Source organism: Scyliorhinus torazame, chromosome 6, assembly GCF_047496885.1.
Source record: "Scyliorhinus torazame isolate Kashiwa2021f chromosome 6, sScyTor2.1, whole genome shotgun sequence".
NCBI lineage: Eukaryota > Metazoa > Chordata > Chondrichthyes > Carcharhiniformes > Scyliorhinidae > Scyliorhinus > Scyliorhinus torazame.
The window spans coordinates 267,746,710-267,766,149 of NC_092712.1; the positions used below are offsets into that span (position 1 = coordinate 267,746,710).

Here is a 19,440-nt window from a genome sequence, read left to right on the forward strand (position 1 = left end):
ATTGTCTGCTGCATTTCCGGTGACAATGCCTCAAAAGTACTCCACAAGCCGCAATGGACTTTCGGACATTCTCATGTCATTGTCGCATTTTGTACAAATGCAGGTGTTTCTTTCTTCAGGCACCACCAGAGGGCAGCCACAGAGTGGAAAATTGTTTCGGAAAGTAAAAACTAGTTTGTGCTTGTTCACCGAATAATGGCTCAATTTAAAATTGGAATTATTCAGAAGTTTCTTTGAAGCTGACGGATTTCATCCAGATTTACTCTTCTTCCGAAAGTGGTGACTCACACCGAGGTTCGGGTTGCCAACTCTGCCTGGACATATTCCGGGAGATGTTGGCGGACGTGGCGTCATGGAAAACCAGCAATGTGGCAGGTTCTACGGGTGACATCTCCGGGGAGGGTGCAGGAGAAATTGTTTTGTGGTGAATTTAAGGTCTAATGCAAATGATGAACCATTTGTTTCATCGTGGATATTTTAAAATTCATTGTATGTGAATATAAGAAAATAAAAAGTTAGGATGCTTCCTGGTGGATGTTTGCTCTGCCGGTTGTATTTTCCCCAAATGCAAGAGCATGCAGTGTCCTCCCAGGACAGGCTCCTGGGTTTGTCCTGGGGGACAGATCTTTGTGCCATTTGAGCAGCAGCAAAGCCTCAGCCCGTTTTATGAGCTCACCAATGTAGGTCAAAGGTTACGAAGGGCGATTTATGCTCTGCGAGACGACTTGGAGCTTACAGGGTCACCTGGAGCAACGCACCCATCAGGAGGGGAAGACCCCCATCACCCACACTTACCTCACCTTTTGCTGAGAAAAGTGAGACAAATCACTGGTTGCCAACGGTTTCCTGACAGTGCGAGACTCCGGGCTGGAGCTGCACTTGTGGATTTTGGAGGAGTGGGAGTATTAATTGCTCCAGATTGCTGATCTCAATCACTGAACATATGCTTGAGGAGATCCAATGTCTCTAGGCTTGCTCCTCCAGGGAAAAAGGAGCATCTCATTCACCCCCGCATGGAGTCTACTCAAGGAACTGGTTCCTCTGGGATCGCACTTCTGATTTTGCGGCACTGTGCTGGATGTAATATTATCGCTTGACAATGCCTCATGATGACGGAAGCTGTACTTTCTTCTCATTTCTTGGTGGTTGCTGACATCGAATTATGGGATTGATTTGTTTAAAATATTGCGTAAAATCTCCCAGGTTGTATTCTTTGGGCAGCAGGAGATTGATACAGATTCCGCTAGACTTACGGCCATTCCAGGAAGAGTAGCAACTGTAACTAAGGTGCAGCCCTTCCAGTCACATTCCATTACCATGTTCAAGCCTCCATTATTGATGCATAGCAGTGGTGGAAACCTATTATACAATAGATGGCACCACAGGTAAGTGAGACTTGCGCACACATATCTGGGCTCGGATATCAATTTTTATTAGAACCTTTATAGATAAAAAAGATTCCAATTATCAGCCCGACTGAGATGATTTGTTTGTACTGCGTCATTGGAAGAATCGTTAGTCATGCAGTGACCTGCTTGGACCAGAGGCTCACAAGAATTATAATCTTTCAAGGTGCACATACATGCCTGTTTGTCGGTAAGAAAAATCAGCAGAGACTGGATTAGCACAGTGGGCTAAATAGCTGGCTTGTAAACTAGACCAAGGTCAGCAGCGCGGGTTCAATTCCCGTCCCAGCCTTCCCAAACAGGCGCCGGAATGTGGTGACTAGAGGCTTTTCACAGTAACTTCATTTGAAGCCTACTTGTGACAATAAGCGATTTTCATTTTCATTTCATTTCATAATGGGTTCACATCACAATTGGTTTGTCAAACGTCAGCACTTTTAAATGGAGAGCAATTTTGCACTTAATTTAATTTGAGCTTATCACAGGGTAATGGGTTAATGGATATGTTACTGAGACGATGATGATATTAATGATGTAACTCGACATCAGTAGTCAGATGACCAAAAGGCTTCAAGAGAGTTAGGAGCAGAACAGTCTGTGTCCAGAATACAATGTTCTTACCGTGAGGTTCTTGTAAATAGCTCTTTGTAAATTGTTTGAAGTAAAATTATATTGCTGCCAGATAGAAGCAAAGGCTCACCAAGGTTTGTTAAGTCTAAAAAGCATGGTATTAGTAAAACCTCACTTGACAACAATAAGACATCAAAACTTGCTGGTAGCGGTGAAGGCCACAATTTAGCAACTGCAACCCATGTGTGACGACTGCAGTGATGAGGATCAGACCCAGAATGTACTACAGTCAGTGAAGAACACACAATGTCACTGAGCAGCCACTACCATTTCCACAGCCTGTCCAACAGATCAAATGTCCACACAGGGGCAGCAATGGGAGCTTCAGAACAGAATGTTTGAAAGGTCCCAAAGGGCTTTGGGGTTAGATGCGAAACCTCAGAAACACCAGGTCTATACACTATTACATGCAGTGGGGGCCATAGCTGACGATATCCTGGAGTGTCAAGGCATCAAGGAATGCTGAGCATCCATATATGAGGTTAGGGGGCCTTTAATAAATACTTCAGCTCCCTGGTCACTGTCCATGTGGAGTTTGCACATTCTCCCCGTGTCTACATGGGTCTCACCCCCACAACCCACAGATGTGCAGGGTAGGTGGATTGGCCACGCCACATTGCCCCTTAATTGGAAATAAAGAATTGGGCACTTGAAATTTAGAAAAAAATAATACTTCAGACCCCAAAAAGAATTTAGTTATAGAACAAACAAAATTAATTCAGAGGAGCCAAAGACCAGGGAGGATCCACTCATTCCTTGATTAATGCAGTTACAGAGCCTAAAAACAAAATTTTGTTTGCAGCTGTATTGTTGCTGGCATGCTCAACAACAAGCTTCCGGATTCTTGCAATATAAACAGAAATTGATTGTAGATAAGGCGAAACAAGTCAGGCCAAGTTGCGAGGCTAAAATCAGGGTGTGATTTGGGGTGACATTGAGGCTCGGGAGGGGTTCATCCAGTACGTATACCCATGGTCGGGAGAACCGCCTGTCATGATATTCAGGTAAACATCATTGCACAAACATACATACATACTGATGGTTAGATCAACGGACCAATCAACACACACAACACCACAGCCAATCACAGGCAAGAGCATACACAGTACAAAACAGGGAACACGACACTTCCTGGGCACTCGAGCAGGAGACAGCTCAGGGCACAGAGCTCATCGCAAGCCACTCAGACATCCACCATGTGCTGAGTGCCACTACAAGATAGTATTAGGAATAGGTCCACAGATCATAGGGTTATGATCGAACCTCAGTAAACAGTTTACCACTGTAAATAAATGTTAGAAATAAAACTGAGTTGTACCATTCGCAACCGTGTTGGTTCGTCTGTGTAGCAGAGTACCCAACACATCACCGCCCACTGAAAAGTCTGCAAAAAAGCCTGCCAAAACCATCAAAGGGACAGAGAAAACTCTTCCAGCGCCATTCAGGATGTGGAGATGCCGGCATGGGACTGGGGTGAGCACAGCAAGAAGTCTTACAACACCAGGTTAAAGTCCAACAGGTTTGTTTCGAATCACTAGCTTTCGGAGCACAGCTCCTTCCTCAGGTGAATGAAGAGGTGGATTCCAGAAACATATATATCGACAAAGTCAAAGATGCAAGACGATACTTTGAATGAGAGTCTTTGCAAGTAATTAAATCTTTACAGGTCCAGACGGAGCAACTGGAGAGGGGGATAATCACAGGTTAAAGGTGTGAATTGTCTCAAGTCAGAACAGTTGGTAGGATTTTGCAAGCCCAGGCCAGATGGTGGGGGGTGAATGTAATGTGACATGAATCCAAGGTCCCGGTTGAGGCCGTACTCATTTGTGCGGAACTTGGCTGTAGGTTTCTGCTCGGCGATTCTGCGTTGTTGCGCGTCCTGAAGGCCACCTTGGAGAACGCTTACTGGAAGATCAGAGGCTGAATGTCCTTGACTGCTGAAGTGTTCCCCGACTGGAAGGGAACATTCCTGCCTGCCGATTGTCGCGCGATATCCGTTGTCACAGCGTCTGCATGGTCTCTCCAATGTACCACACTTCGGGATATCCTTTCCTGCAGCGTATGAGGTAGACAACGTTGGCCGAGTCGCACGAGTATGTACCACGTACCTGGTGGGTCGTGTTCTCACGTGTAATGGTGGTACCCAGTCGATGATCTGGCACGTCTTGCAGAGATTGCCTTGGCAGGGTTGTGGGGTGTCATGGTCGCTGTTCTGAAGGCTGGGTAGTTTGCTGCAAACAATGGTCTGTTTGAGGTTGCGCGGTTGTTTGAAGGCAAGTATTGGGGGTGCGGGGATGCCTTGGCAAGATGTTCATCTGCCGGCTTTTTGGGTGAGATCCAGACCTGTATTCACCCACATGTGCTTATTTCTTTTGGGCTTGGGGGGTTTCTCACCGGTCAATCCCACACTCAACTCACCAGCCAGACAGGCTCCTCAGAAATCGTGACACCGTTTTTAAAAGGGGCCCTGAACTCAAAGTGAGGTTGAGGACCCCCCACACTGCTCACCCATGGACAATGCGACCCTCTCCGCAGACATGGGTAACACCAGGAGAATGCAGCCTCAAACAGGATGCGCATATTTAGAAATATGATTATCTGGACCACACCCAGTGAGGGCATGATCCAGATCCCACTGGGCTCTGTACCACTTTCTAACGGCTCAGTGCCCGGCCTCTCCCTCGATGCACCCGGCACAATGGGATTGGTGTGGGCACAACGCAATAGGAAAATTGCATCCATGATGTCCACGAGATCATTGCACTCTTCGACTCCACTTCCAAAGCAGATGAAATCTTGGTTGTCTTTTTTGAGAAATCAGGTGAAGTAGCTGCTGAAGGTGTGAATTTATATATCTGTCCCATTGAAGCCACCAATGAAATCCATTATAAATCACTGGCTAAACACAGTGAGTTATCCATGGTGAAAGAAATGCTCGACTCCAAGTGGGATCAAACCAAACAAAGAACAAAGAAATGTACAGCACAGGAACAGGCCCTTCGGCCCTCCAAGCCCGTGCCGACCATGCTGCCCGACTAAACTACAATCTTCTACACTTCCTGGGTCCGTATCCTTCTATTCCCATCCTATTCATATATTTGTCAAGATGCCCCTTAAATGTCCCTATCGTCCCTGCTTCCACTACCTCCTCCGGTAGCGAGTTCCAGGCACCCACTACCCTCTGCGTAAAAAACCTGCCTCGTACATCTACTCTAAACCTTGCCCCTCTCAACTTAAACCTATGCCCCCTAGTAATTGACCCCTCTACCCTGGGGAAAAGCCTCTGACTATCCACTCTGTCTATGCCCCTCATAATTTTGTATACCTCTATCAGGTCTCCCCTCAACCTCCTTCGTTCCAGTGAGAACAAACCGAGTTTATTCAACCGCTCCTCATAGCTAATGCCCTCCATACCAGGCAACATTCTGGTAAATCTCTTCTGCACCCTCTCTAAAGCCTCCACATCCTTCTGGTAGTGTGGCGACCAGAATTGAACACTATACTCCAAGTGTGGCCTAACTAAGGTTCTATACAGCTGCAACATGACTTGCCAATTCTTATACTCAATGCCCCGGCCAATGAAGGCAAGCATGCCGTATGCCTTCTTGACTACCTTCTCCACCTGTGTTGCCCCTTTCAATGACCTGTGGACCTGTACTCCTAGATCTCTTTGACTTTCAATACTCTTGAGGGTTCTACCATTCACTGTATATTCCCTACCTGCATTAGACCTTCCAAAACCATTTGACCATTAAACCATTTGAGGAAATGTAGAGCTTACTTGTTTGGTGTGAAAGTAAAATGCAATCCACATTTGAATCACATCAGCAAGTTATCCTTGTACTCAAGATGTCCTTCACTGCAGGAGCAGAGCCGAACGTTACAGGGCTCCTACAACGTTTTAAAAATTATTCTTTCATCGAATGTGGGCATCACTGGCTCGGCGAGAATTTATTACCCATCAATAACTGCCCTGTAAGGTGCTGGTGATCCATCTTCTTGAACCGCTGCAGTCCATGTGGTGTAGGTACACCCACAGTGCTGTGAGGGAGAAAGTTCCAGGATATTGACCCAACAACAGTGAAGGAATGGTGATATATTTCCAAGTCAGGATGGTGGGTGGCTGAAAGGGAATCTTCCAGGTGGTGGTGTTCCCAGGTAACTGCTGCCCTTGTCCTTCTAGATGGTAGGGGTTGTGGGTTTGGAAGGTGCTGTCTAAGGACCCATGGTGAGTTCCTACTGTGCATTTTGTAGATGGTATACGCTGCTGCCACTGTGTGTCCGTAGTGGAGGGAGTGAATGTTTGTGAATGGGTGCCAATCAAGTCGGCTGCTTTGGATTGGATTGGATTTGTTTATTGTCACGTGTACCGAGGTACAGTGAAAAGTATTTTTCTGCGAGCAGCTCAAACAGATCATTTAGTACATGAAAATAAAATAAAGAGAAAATACATAATAGGGTAACACAACGTACACAATGTAAATACATAGACACCGGCATCGGGTGAAGCATACAGGAGTGTAGTCAGGTCAGTCCATAAAAGGGTCGTTTAGGAGTCTGGTAACAGCGGGGAAGAAGCTGTTTTTGAATCTGGTGTTCTCAGACTTTTGTATCTCCTGCCCGATGGAAGAAGTTGAAAGAGTAAGCCGGGTGGGAGGGATCTTTGATTATGCTGCCCGCTTTCCCAAGGCAGCGAGTGGTGTAGATGGAGTCAATGGATGGAAGGCAGGTTTGTGTGATGGACTGGGCTGTGTTCACGACTCTCTGAAGTTTCTTGCAGTCTTGGGCCGAGCAGTTGCCATACCAGGCTGTGATGCAGCCAGATAGGATGTTTTCTATGGTGCATCTGTAAAAGCTGGTAAGAGTCGATGTGGAAATGCCGAGGACCCATGCGAAGTATAGGCGCTGATGTGCTTTCTTGGTGGTAGCGCCGACGTGGGTGGGCCAAGACAGATTTTGTGACGTGCACCCCTAAGAATTTGAAACTGCAAACCATCTCCACCTTGGCCCCATTGATGCAGACAGGGGTGTGTACAGTACTTTGCTTCCAGAAGTCAATGACCAACTCTTTCGTTTTGCTGGCATTGAGGGAGAGATTGTTGCCGTTGCACCACTCCACTAGGTTCTCCATCTCCCTCCTGTATTCTGACTCGTCATTGTTCGAGATCTGACCCACTATGGTCATGTCATCAGCAAACCTGTAGATGGAGTTGGAACCAAATTTTGCAATTCAGTCGTGTGTGCACAGAGAGTATAGTAGGGGGCTAAGTATGCAGCCTTGCGGGGCCCGGTATTGAGGACTATCGTGGAGGAGGTGTTGTTGCTCATTCTTACTGATTGTGGTCTGTTGGTCAGAAAGTCAAGGATCCAGTTGCAGAATGAGGAGCCAAGTCCTAGGTTATGGAGCTTTGATATGAGCTTGGCTGAGATTATGGTGCTGAAAGAGTTCTTGTTGTCGAGATGCTCTAGGGATGAGTGTAGGGCCAGGGAGATGACTTCTGCTGTGGACTGTTTGCAGCTGTATGCAAATTGCAGTGGATCTAGGCATTCTGGGAATATGGAGTTGATGTGCTTCATGACCAACCTCTCGAAGCACTGCATTACGATTGATGTCAGGGCCACCGGACAGTAGTCATTGAGGCACGTTGCCTGGTTCTTCTTTGGCACCGGTATGAAGGTGGTCTTCTTGAAGCAGGTTGGTGCCCTGGATGGTGTCAAGTTTCTTCAGTGTTGTTATGGCTGCATCCATGTAGATGGCGGGCAGGCTTTGGGGAGTCAGGAGGTGAGTTACCTGCTGTAGGATTCTTAGCCTCTGACCTGCTCTTGTAGCTACAGTATTTATACAGCTAGTCCAGTTCAGTTTCTTGTCAATGATAACCCCCCAGGATGAAGATAGTGGGGGATTCAATGATCATAATGTCATCGAATGTTATGGGGCGATGGTTACATCGTCTCTTTTTGGAAATGATCAATGCCTGGCACTTGTGTGGCATGAATGTTACCTGTCACTTGTCAGCCCAGGCCCAGTTATTGTCTAGGTCTTGCTGCATTTGCACATGGACTGCTTCATTATCCGAGGAGTCGCAAATGTGTAGCCATCTGGGATGGCCACGTCCCGATTACAAAATGGACACCCGCAAAGAATGCAGGGAAAATTGGACAATGCTAAGAAACAAGCAGGTGCAAGCTCGGTCTGTTGATTAGAACCTTAAACTCTCAGAGAGGACAGAAACTACCAAACAATCTACATACTAATGAGCCATCTCCGGGGACAAAAGGGAAACATTTAGAGACACAATGTTAGGACAGACTCCCCGGCGCCAGAAGAAGCTAAGACAAAGCTGACTGACAGTCACCAGGACACGCCCAGCGATCAGGAAACCACTCCTCTATTGGAGGAAAATCGATACAGATGATTGAGAAAGACCCAATTAGTTGAGTCCAAGTTCAAGGCCCGCCCAAAAGCGCGCAAAGCCCCTTTTCCGTATAAAAGATATCCCCCAAGGGAGAACTCCCTCCTTTGGCTTTGGCTCTCACCGAAGAGAGAGACCTGCCTAGCAGCTGCACCAGACCAAGTAAGTCCCAAGTCAACGCACGCTACGAGATAGACGCTCCTAGTTGCTACCCTGTAAACAGCTCAACCCAGCAGCCTCAGAACCGAGCAACGGCCATTGTTCCTCTGACTGAGTGGGCGCCCGAAGCTAAGTATAGGCTTTAGTAATAGTGGTAGTTTAGTTTGTAGAGTTTGTGCATGAATAGATTTGACTGTGTGTAAATAAATGAGCATTGCTTTTGAACTTACTAACTGGTGTATCGAGTCATTGATCAGTATTCGGTTCGGAACTTTGTGGCGGTGTCGAAAGATACCTGGCGACTCTTGAGCAAACGTGATTAAACAGAGCCAAATTAAGAGCCAACCAAAAGTTAGCAACAAATGGTGCTGAACATTGTGCAGTCATCAGCGAACATCCCCATTTCTGACCTTAAAATGGAAGGAAGGTTACTGATGAAGCAGCTCAAGATGGTTGGGCATAGGACACTACCCTGAGAAACTCCTGCAGTGATGTCCTGGAACTGAGATAATCGAATCTCCAACAATCACAGCCAACATCCCTTGTGGTAGTTATAACTGCAAAAAGCAGGCTGTTTGTCCCCTGATTCCCATTTACTCCAGTTTTGCTAGGGCCCCTTGATGCCATACAGTCAAATACTGCCTTGATGTCAAGGTCAGTCACTTTCATCTCATCTCTGGCATTCAGATCTTTTGTCCATGTTTGAACCAAGGCTGTAATGAGGTCAGGAGCTGAATGACCCTGACGGAACCCAAACTGAGCGTCCGTGAGAAAGTTATTGCTAAGTAAGAGCCGCTGGATGGCACTATTGGATGACTCCTTCTATCCCTTTGCTGATGATCCCGTGTAAACTAATGGGCCGGTAATTGACAGGGTTGGATTTGTCTTGCTTTGTGTGTGCAACACAACTGGGACATTTTCCACATTGCCGCATTGCCGGGTAGATGTCAGTGTTGCTACTGTACCGGAACAGCTTGTCTGGAGTACAAGTCTTCAGTATTATTGCTAGTATATTGTCAGGCCCATAGTTTTTGCAGTATTCAGTGCCTTCAACTGTTTCATTATATCACGTGGAATTAATTGGCTGAAGACTGGCATCTGTGATGCTGGGGAACTCCGGAGGAGGCAGATCATCCACTTGGCAGTTCTGACTGAAGATTGGTGTAGCCTTATCTTTTGCACTAATGTACTGGGCTCCTCCATCACTGAGGATGTGGAACAATTAATAACCCATACTACAAGTAATCATCTTTGTGCTACTTTGTTTTCAGCTTCTTCTTCATGGGTTGTTCATCAGAGGCCCTGGAGTTCACACCAGCACTGCTGGAAGCTACAAAATGGAGGAATCTCTCTTGCACCCAGAACACACCACGCCAGTGTATGGGCCACTTCCGGTGGGAGAACTCCTATGTTTGTTGAAAAAAACTGGCTGTGGACAATGCGCTGACGTCAGGAGGCGGCGGTCCATCCTGCTGGGCCCGGGCCGGCGCACTGCTTGATCCGGCACGTATGCGCGAGATGGCCAGCAATCTCAAAAGTCCCTCGCGGCCGGCATTTTTAAAAGCCGTGATTGGAAACCCTCACGAAAATGCCCGCGACCCACCCGAGTTTGAAAACCCTTGCTGTAAATAACTCATTACACTCTGGAGTGCCACATATTGTAAACAAAGAAATTGAATTGTATTGCACTTTTTGTAATGTCAAATGTAAACAGTTATGTAACATACTTCTACATAATTCACAAAAAGATTTGTTTTTGGGAAATAAAGTATTTTAAATTATACTGGTCAGCATAATATTGTCTTACATGCTAGAATATTGACATGAAAATTCAGTGTCAAATGCAATGCATTTTAATGCACTTTTTTTTAAAGCAATGGGAAAGGACAGATTTTAGCAGGTGGGCTAAAGACAATGTGCTCAGCAAAGCCTTTTAGCTCATCCAGAACCAGTATGTACAACATAGCATCTGTTTGCAGAAATACTTTGGCCTAAACCTTTCTGAGTTTCTGCCAAAAAAACCTCCCCAGTGTGGACCTTTGGGTGAATTCTGAGGTAAAGGACAGCATTTGGGGTAAACAACTTCTCCACTTTATCATTAACACTAGGAGCTTTGAGGTGAGGTTCCGTTTGGCTCGGTTGCAAAATAAATCTTCTCGAAATACTTTAATAACGCTGCATCTCAGAAGAGGAGTTCAAACAGCGATTATAAAACTCCCTCTACCAGTTCTATCCCATTTCACATACTAACTTCTTCAATGACAGTGTCAATGAAGGGCTGGTTTAGCACAGTGGGCTAAACAACTGGCTTGTAATGCAGAACAAGGCCAGCAGCGTGGGTTCAATTCCCTTACCAGCCTCCCCGAACAGGCGCCGGAATGTGGCGACTAGGGGCTTTTCACAGTAACTTCATTGAAGCCTACTTATGACAATAAGCGATTATTATTATTTATTATTCATCTCTGCTGAACTAGGAGCAATTTGACACTCGGGATTTTAGGTTTATTCAAACATATTTTAAACAGCGTCATCAAAGCTAGATCTTTGGTGTGATTGGGTAAGTACAGATCGGCGATAAATACTGACCTAGTCAGTGATGCCCACACTCCACGAAGGAATATAAATAAATAAAGTTCCAGAAGATACCTCCCAAAATTTAAGTATTTCTTATACAATATCATAATTATCGCAGTTATTCTCCACTAATAAGCATTTTTGTTCAGGAGCTCAAAGTCTGAGCTCTCCCAGAGAGTTATACAAAGCTTTACCTTGGGTATGTTGGATACTATTTCATAGGTAACACTACAGGAATGAAGAATGTTTTTGGAGGACATTTTTCGCTTCAGACTTTGTGTAAAACTCTGTAAAGTAAGTTGGCAAAGAGGTATTTTGAATGAATCATTTAATTAATCAATTTACTTGTCAAGTAACAAATAATTAACAGACAACATAAAAACATTTTAAAAACTGCAGCTTTTATGATGGTTTCATTTATCCTACACATTGCTGGTTTCTTTTGGAGGATATGATGCATTGACTGATAATTCTTTTAAGACCAGCAACATTTTTGTTACAAATTTCAGCGATCTGGTTTAAAAATAGCTAACAAAAAACATCGAAAAGAACTGAAACAACCAAGTTGCCACATGGCCACAATAGAGGCGGGATAATTTAGGATTAGAGTGAATTATCCCTTGACGCCTCAAAGCTCTTCCATTTATAAGCTCAAGCGAGGACTGCGATGGAATACTCACCACTCACCTGTAAATGTGCAACTGCAACACAAAATGTTCAAGACCATCCAGGACACGGCAGTTTAGTGAATTGGTGTCTGTACCACTGGACTCAACATCCAGCAATGGTGCTCTGTGGCTACACTGCGTATGCTCAAATCAGATCGTACTAATGAAATGACAGATGGCAACAAATGCGAGGTGATGTATTTTGGAAGGTCAAATTCAGGTGTGAATTATACAGTAAATGGCAGAACTCTTAAGAGCATTGACATACAGAGGGATCTGGGCGTTCAGGTCCATGAAAGTGGCAATGCAAGTGGATAAGGTGGTCAAGAAGGCATACGGAATACTTGCCTTCATCGGCCGGGGCATTGGGTACAAGAGTTGGCCGGTCATGTTAGAGCTGTATAAAACTTTAGCTAGGCCATATTTGGAATAGTGTGTGCAATTCTGGTCACCACACTACCAGAAGGACTTGGGTGCTTTGGACAGAGTGCAAAGAAGGTTTATCAGGATGTTGCCTGGTCTGGTTAGTTATGAGAAGAGGTTGAATAAACACGGATTGTTTTCTTTGGAAAGATGGTGTTATAACCTGCCTGCTTACCATTGGCTGGGGACTAATGACAATCCCACAATCCTGTGGGAGTATGAGCTTCCCCAATGAGGGGGGCGGAGAAACCATTAGTAAACTCCATGTATATATAAAGCTGGCCAGTTTGGAACCAGCAGGAAGGAGTGTGCAGCAAGGGAAGGAGTATGCAGCTGCTGCTGTTATATATATATATATATATATATATGTTATTTGAAATAAATGTTATTACTTTGTATCCTTAAAACTCGTGCTGGATTCTTTGTGGCCCTCACAAAAGACGGGAGCTGAGGGGAGACCTGATTGAGGTCTACAAAATTACGAGGAGTATAGACAGGGTAAATAGTCAGAGGTTTTTTCCCAGGGTGGAAGACTCAATTATAAGGGGGCACAGGTTCAAAGGGGAATGTTTAGGGGAGATGTGCAGGGAATGTTTTTCATACAGAGGGTGGTGGGTGCCTGGGCCGCGGTGCCAGTGGAGGTGGTGGAGACAGGCACGACAGCAATGATGGCTTGAAGTCAATAACTCAAGACCAATAAAGGAATCTTTAAAATAATCTACACAACGTAAAATATGCCAACTGGTATGCCACTGTTTGCTCAGAGAAGATAGATATCAATCATTGTTCCCACAGTAACAAAAACTCAGAAGGTTTGGCAGCATTGGTGGAGAGAGACACAGAGTTAACATTTTGCGTCCAATATGACCCGTCTTTGGAACTTAACCATTCTTCGGAGTTCCGAAGAAGGGTCCTCTTGGACTCAAGAAATTAACTCTGTTTCTCTCTCTACAGATGCAACCAGGCTGAGTTTTTCTGTACCGTCGTTTTTATTTCAGTTCTCCAGAATATTTTGCTTTTATTTTACTGCTATCAGAGTGACAATTAATGGATGCAGCTATTTTCTGGAGCAGAGGATCATGGATATCTAGATAGCTGTGTGACAGATAACGTTAATAACAGGGAAACCTGTTATTTCAGGTGGATCATTGGCTGCCTGTTCTCCTTATAGGTCAAGCTGGTGGAGCACTACCTGAATTCCTTGTTGCAATCCATTAGCAGGAAAAGGGGTTCCGGTGGATGCTGTGCACATAGTGATGCTCCACCTTTCTGTTGGAAACGTTAGGTTTAAAAAAAAAAAATGCACATCAACAACTTCTTACCTGCTTATTGTAAATATTGACAGCTATACGTTTGCGTAAGACCAACTCCACGGCAGCTGGATGGCTGAGCTGCACTGTAGTCTTTACAATCAAATAGATGCGCTCATTCTGTGGGGTAACTTTGTTTAAGTATATGGAATCATGGACTGATGAATCCCAGGAGGCAACAGCTGAGACCTAAAGTTCAAAGGTGAAACACATCAGCCTTAACCAAATTCCGGTGGGTTAAATCCACTGATATTTCTGTAGCTTATCATCACATGTTTCAAATTAATTTATTGCATTTACCTATTACGAGAAAAAAGAATGAAAAATGAAATACTCCCAAGGTCAATAGCACATTTTCTGAGAACTAAAGTCCAATATAGGAAGTATTAGTTTTGCTTTGCCTCTTCTTTGAGGGGACTTGTTTGGGAATCATGCACTGACTGTAGCTATTTCACCAACATTGGCATCGACTGGCATCCCATGAGGCACAATAAAAGTCTGAGAACTCATCTACATCAATTCCAAATATAATCTGCAACAGCAACATTGCACTGCTATTGATTAGTCCTGGGCTCAGCCACTTCCTGATCAGCACTCAGGCTTAGCCCTAGATGCCGATCGGCAATAATGATGCTTGCTGACAGGACTTGCCGTTGATATCAACACAGCAGCTCTCTGCTGTTTGTGGAGATGGAGCAAACGGCAAATTAAATTAAAAATGCTTGATAACCAATTAGGAGAATGAACGCATCATAAGCATTACAGATTTTTCTTTATAATTGCACGGTATTCTTTACTAAAAAGTATCCCTTTCACCCCCACTTCTCAATCATCCCTTTCAGAACTATTCAATTTAAATGGTTGTGCCAAATGGAGTTCCATCAGTAATACTGATCAGTGTTACACAGCAAAAGCCTCCCACAATACTGAAAGGGCAGCACGGTGGCACAGTGGTTATCACTGCTGCCTCACAGTGCCAGGAGCCCGGGTTCAATTCTGGCCTTGGGTAGCTGTCTGCGTGGTGTTTGCACTTTCTCCGTGTCTGTGTGGGTTTTCTCCGGGTGCTCCGGTTCCATTCCACAGTCCAAAAATGTGCAGGTTAGGTAGATTAGCCATGGTAAAATTGTTCCTTAGTGCTCAAAGGGTTATGGGGGAGTAGGCCTAGGTGGGGTGCTCTTTCAGCGGGTCGGTGCAGACTCGATGGGCCGAATGAACTCCTTCTGTATTTTAGGGATTTTATGATTTTGCGACAACTAGAATTTCTTGCGCAAGATATTAAAGAGTCAGGACCTTCAGACCATTTGATACCAAAGGAATCACAGTTTGCAGTTTCCTGTGGATCCAAAGCACAAAGTTGCTTAATTACCATAAATATTAGTTCCATGCAGATCACGATGGTGATAAAAACTATCTGGCCCTCCTTTGATTTGGTGACACTCACAGGGATTGCATCTCAGGAAGTGGCGAATGCTCAGTGCCTCCGAGTTCCCCAAATACCGCAGCCATGACAGCAGTTCTCCACTGAATTACAAAATTACACCCCACCACCAGCATAAAGTTTCCCTTTCAATAAAAGGATTGAAGAAAAGAACAAACGAAATGGTATCAGAATCTAATGCAGGGAGGGAAAAAGAATAAGGTCCCATTTCAGGCACTCTGCGGCAACACCAAGCAAATAATCCGCAGGGCAAATCCCTTGGTAAATGGCCCGCTAACACGTGTGCATTTTAAATTAGCTCTCTTGTTTCTCGGTGGAATAAATGTTAGAGGTCAGTCAGCTGCAGCCTGCTAGAGTCAGGTCATTAAACAAAACTCGCTGTAATTCTGCAAATTTTTCAGTTTGGCATAACACTCTCATGAAGCAACTAGTAATCGTAAAGAATACCAATTAACTCGTGCACTGAAGCTCATTTTACTCTAATGCTAAATCCACTGATTTATGATAGAGAGTGGGTAACAATAAGGCAACTTATCAAACCAAAGAGAGAAAGAAATCAAAGACTGAAATTAACTTGAGAAGGGATGAACACAATGAGAGAATATAGCACAGTTAATAAGCAATCCCTTCTGAAAATAGAGGTACTTATAAGACATGGACCCCTGGCCCTCCATTGTAAAATTTTCATTGGTGATTTCAAACCCCTCCGTGGTGTCGGGGCAAGAGCTACAACATAAAGGGCCCGGCATATCCCCCACTCTACCATTACCACCAAGCCAGGGGATCAACCCTGGTTCAATGAAGACTGCAGGAGGGCATGCCAGGAGAAACACCAGGCATACCCAAAATGAGTTGTTACCCTGTTGAAGCTAGAATACAGGACTACTTGTGTGCCAAACAGCATAAGCAGGCAGTGATAGACAGAGCTAAGCAATTCCACAACCACTGGATCAGATCTAAGCTTTGCAGTCCTGCCACATTCAGCCGTCAATGGCGGAGGAGGAGGTTCCACAAATACCCCCACCCTCAATAATGGAGGAACCCAGCACAACAGTGTAAAAGACAAGGCTGAAGTATTTGCAACTGTTTTCAGCCAGAAGCGCTGGGTTGATGATCCAGCTCGGTTTCCTCTGGAGATCCCCAGCATCACAGCTGTCAGTCTTCAGCCAATAAGATTCACTCCACATGATATCAAGAAACAGCTGAAGGCACTGGATACTGCAAAGGCTATGGGCCCTGCCAATATTCCGGTAATAGTACTGAAGACTTGTGCTCCAGAACTGCTGTGCCCCTAGCCAAGCTGTTCCAGTACAGCAACAATACTAGCATCTACCTGGCAAAGTGCAAAATTGCCTAGGAATGAAACACAAGAAACAGGGCAAATCCAACCCAGCCAATCAGTCTACTCTTGATCATCAGTAAAGTGATAGAAGAGGTCATCAACAACGCTATCTAAGGTGGCACAAGGCACGGTGGTTGGCACTGGGACTACGGCGCAGAGGCCCTGGGTTCGAATCCCGGCCCTGGGTCACTGTCTGTGTGGAGTTTGCACATTCTCCCCGTGTCTCCGTGGGTTTCACCCCAACAATCCAAAGATGTGCAGATTAGGTGGATTGGCCACACTAAATTTCCCCTTAATTGGAAAAAAAACAAAACGCTATCTAGTGGCACTTCCTCAACAATAACCTTCTCATGGATGCTTAGTGGATTCCGCCAGGGTCACTCAGCTCCTGACCTCATTACAGCCTTGGATCATACACTGACAAAAGAGCTGAATGCCTGAGGTGAGATGAGAGTGACTGTCCTTGACACCAAGCCAGCATTTGACCGAGCTTGGCATCAAGATCATCTAGCAAAACTGAAGTCAATGGGAATCAGGGAGAAAACCCTCCGCTGGTTGGAGCTATGCCTGGCACAAAGGAAGATGGTGGCAGTGGTTGGAGGTCAATCATCTCATCTTCAGGACATCACTGGAAGAGTTTCTCAGGGTAGTGTCCCGGGCAAAACCATCTTCAGCTGCTTCATCAATGACATTCCTTCCATCATAAGGTCAGAAGTGGGGATGTTCGCTGACTCCTCAGATACTGAAGCGGTCCAATGCAGCAAGACCTGGACAATATCCAGGCTTGGACTGACAAGGGACTAGTAACATTCACATCAAACAAGTGCCAGGCAATGACCATCTCCAAGAAGTGACGATGTAACCATCACCCCTTGACATTCAATGGCATCATCATCTCTCCAACCCCCCCACTATTAAAATCCTAGGGGTTACCATTGACCAGAAACTGAACTGGACTAGCTGTATAAACACTAAAGCTACCAGAGCAGATCAAAGCCAAGGAATCCTGTGGCGAGTAGCTCACCTCCTGACTTGCCAAAGCCTGTCCACAAGGCATAGGTCAGGAGTGTAGTGGAATACTTGCCTGGATGAGTGCAGCTACCCCTTCCACAAACACTCAATCCCTCCACCACCAACGAACATTGGCAGCCCTGTGTACCATCTACAAGATGCACTGCAGTAACTCACCGAAGTTCCTTCGGCTATACCTTCCAAACCCACGGCTACTACCATCTAGACGGACAAGAGGAGCAGATACCTGGGAGCACCACCTCCTGGAAGTTCCCCTCCAAGTCACTCAGCATCTGGACTTGGAAATATATCGCCGTTCCTTCACTGTCGCTGGGTCAAAATCATGGAATTCCGTCCCTAACAGCACCGTGGATGTACCTACACCTCAGGGACTGCAGAAGTTCAGGAAGGCAACTCACCACCACCTTCTGAAGGGCAACTAGGGATGGGAAATAAATGCTGGTTGAGCCAGCAACTCCCACATTCGGTAAACATATAAAAAATATATATTCAGCTGGTCACAACCATGTACGGACGACTAATAGAGAGGGATGATGCCAAACTTGACGCGACAAGGGAGAAGTGGGAGGAGGACTTCGGGCTCAAAATAGGGTGGGGACTGGAGAGAAGCAGTGCACAGGGTCAACTCTACCTCCACATGCGCAAGGCTCAACCTAACGCAACTAAAAGTGGGACATAGAGCCCACTTGACCAGAACCCGAATGAGCAGGATCCCCCCGGGGTTGGAGGATAGATGTGAACAGTGCCAGCGAAGCCCAGCCAACCATGCCCACATGTTCTGGTCTTGCCCCAGACTTGCCGGGTACCGGACAGCCTTCTTCGAGGCAATGTCCAAAGTGGTGGGGATGAGGGTGGAGCCATGCCCGAGAGTGGTAGTCTTCGGGGTATAAAATCAGCCAGATCTCTTCATGGGGAGGAGGGCTGACACCCTTGCCTTTGCCTCCCTGATCACCCGTCGTAGAATCCTGCTCGGCTGGGTGGTCAGCAGCACCACCTAAATCTGCAGACTGGCTGAACGGAATTTCTCCAAATGGTCGGAAGAGGGCTTCCACAGAACATGGGAGCCATTCACACGGCTGTTGTGGGACCTGTTTGTGGCCAACAACTAGGTAGTCAGAGGTAAAGAGAAAGTAGCCAAGACACAAAAGGAAAGAGGGGGAATGGGAGGGGGAAGGGCTCGGGGAAACAAGAAAGCGAAACCGAACCCATCGGGAGAGGGGGGGGGGGGGGCAAAATTCTGTGTGTATTTATATTGTGTTATGTATAACAAAAACATTTTTAAAAAACACTACGTACAAGTGATTAACATTCATGTCCATGTTTTGCAACTACATTTTCTTGACCTTTCTAACCTTGCCTATGTGTTGGTGCATACCTGACATTCAAGTGAAGGTGGAGGCAGTCTGCTGACTGCTACATCCTCTCTGTGATGCCCATGGTGAGCGTCCTCCAGAGGGCTGAGACCTGGAAGGCCCTCGCCTGCTTTTGGGGTTCTAATGTGTGGCAGTGCCAGCCACCTCGACAGATGGAGCTGCTGGGGGTCACAGGACGTGAGGATTCAAATGGGCCGGACACTCCCGAGGTCACCTGGTTGGATGGCCTCTGTCTGACCCCTTGAGAGGAAGAGGCACCTGGAGAAAGCTCGAGATGCCTCGCCTCCACTTTTACATTGACATTGATGGATGGCAGCAAGTGCCTCAGCAATGGAGTATGGTTCTTGCTGCAATGCAGGACCGATGATCTGGACCAAGATCTCCACAGGGACCATCGCACTACCAGTGTTGACCTTGGTGCATTGGTGTGCCAGCACCATCACTTTGGTCTGAAGGCAGATGGTCTCCTCCATCAACTCCTCTGTATTTAATGAAATAGTGCCAGGGGATCTTTTACATCTGAGGGGGATAGACGAGGCCTTTGTTTAATGTCTTATCTGAAAGATAATGGGCTGGATTTGCTGTTTCGGGGTCTAACTTTTGACGCCAACGGAGAATCCTGAACTTTCATGTCAGAATAATCAGTACCAAACCTGCACCGATTCCGCTACC

The 19,440-nt window shown here is 45.8% G+C and overlaps 1 protein-coding gene across 8 annotated transcripts in view; it reads right to left on the minus strand.

Annotated features, from left to right (window-relative positions):
* Nucleotides 1-19,440, minus strand: part of kif13a (kinesin family member 13A) — a 408,670-nt gene that overhangs the window by 43,761 nt on the left and 345,469 nt on the right. For all 8 annotated transcript variants that reach the window (XM_072509684.1, XM_072509681.1, XM_072509683.1 and 5 more), the window contains 2 exons: nucleotides 13,596-13,772; nucleotides 11,377-11,469 (listed from right to left, as the gene is read on the minus strand). In XM_072509684.1, the coding sequence (XP_072365785.1) occupies nucleotides 11,377-11,469; nucleotides 13,596-13,772 (270 nt within the window). The remainder of the gene's footprint in view (nucleotides 1-11,376; nucleotides 11,470-13,595; nucleotides 13,773-19,440) is intronic.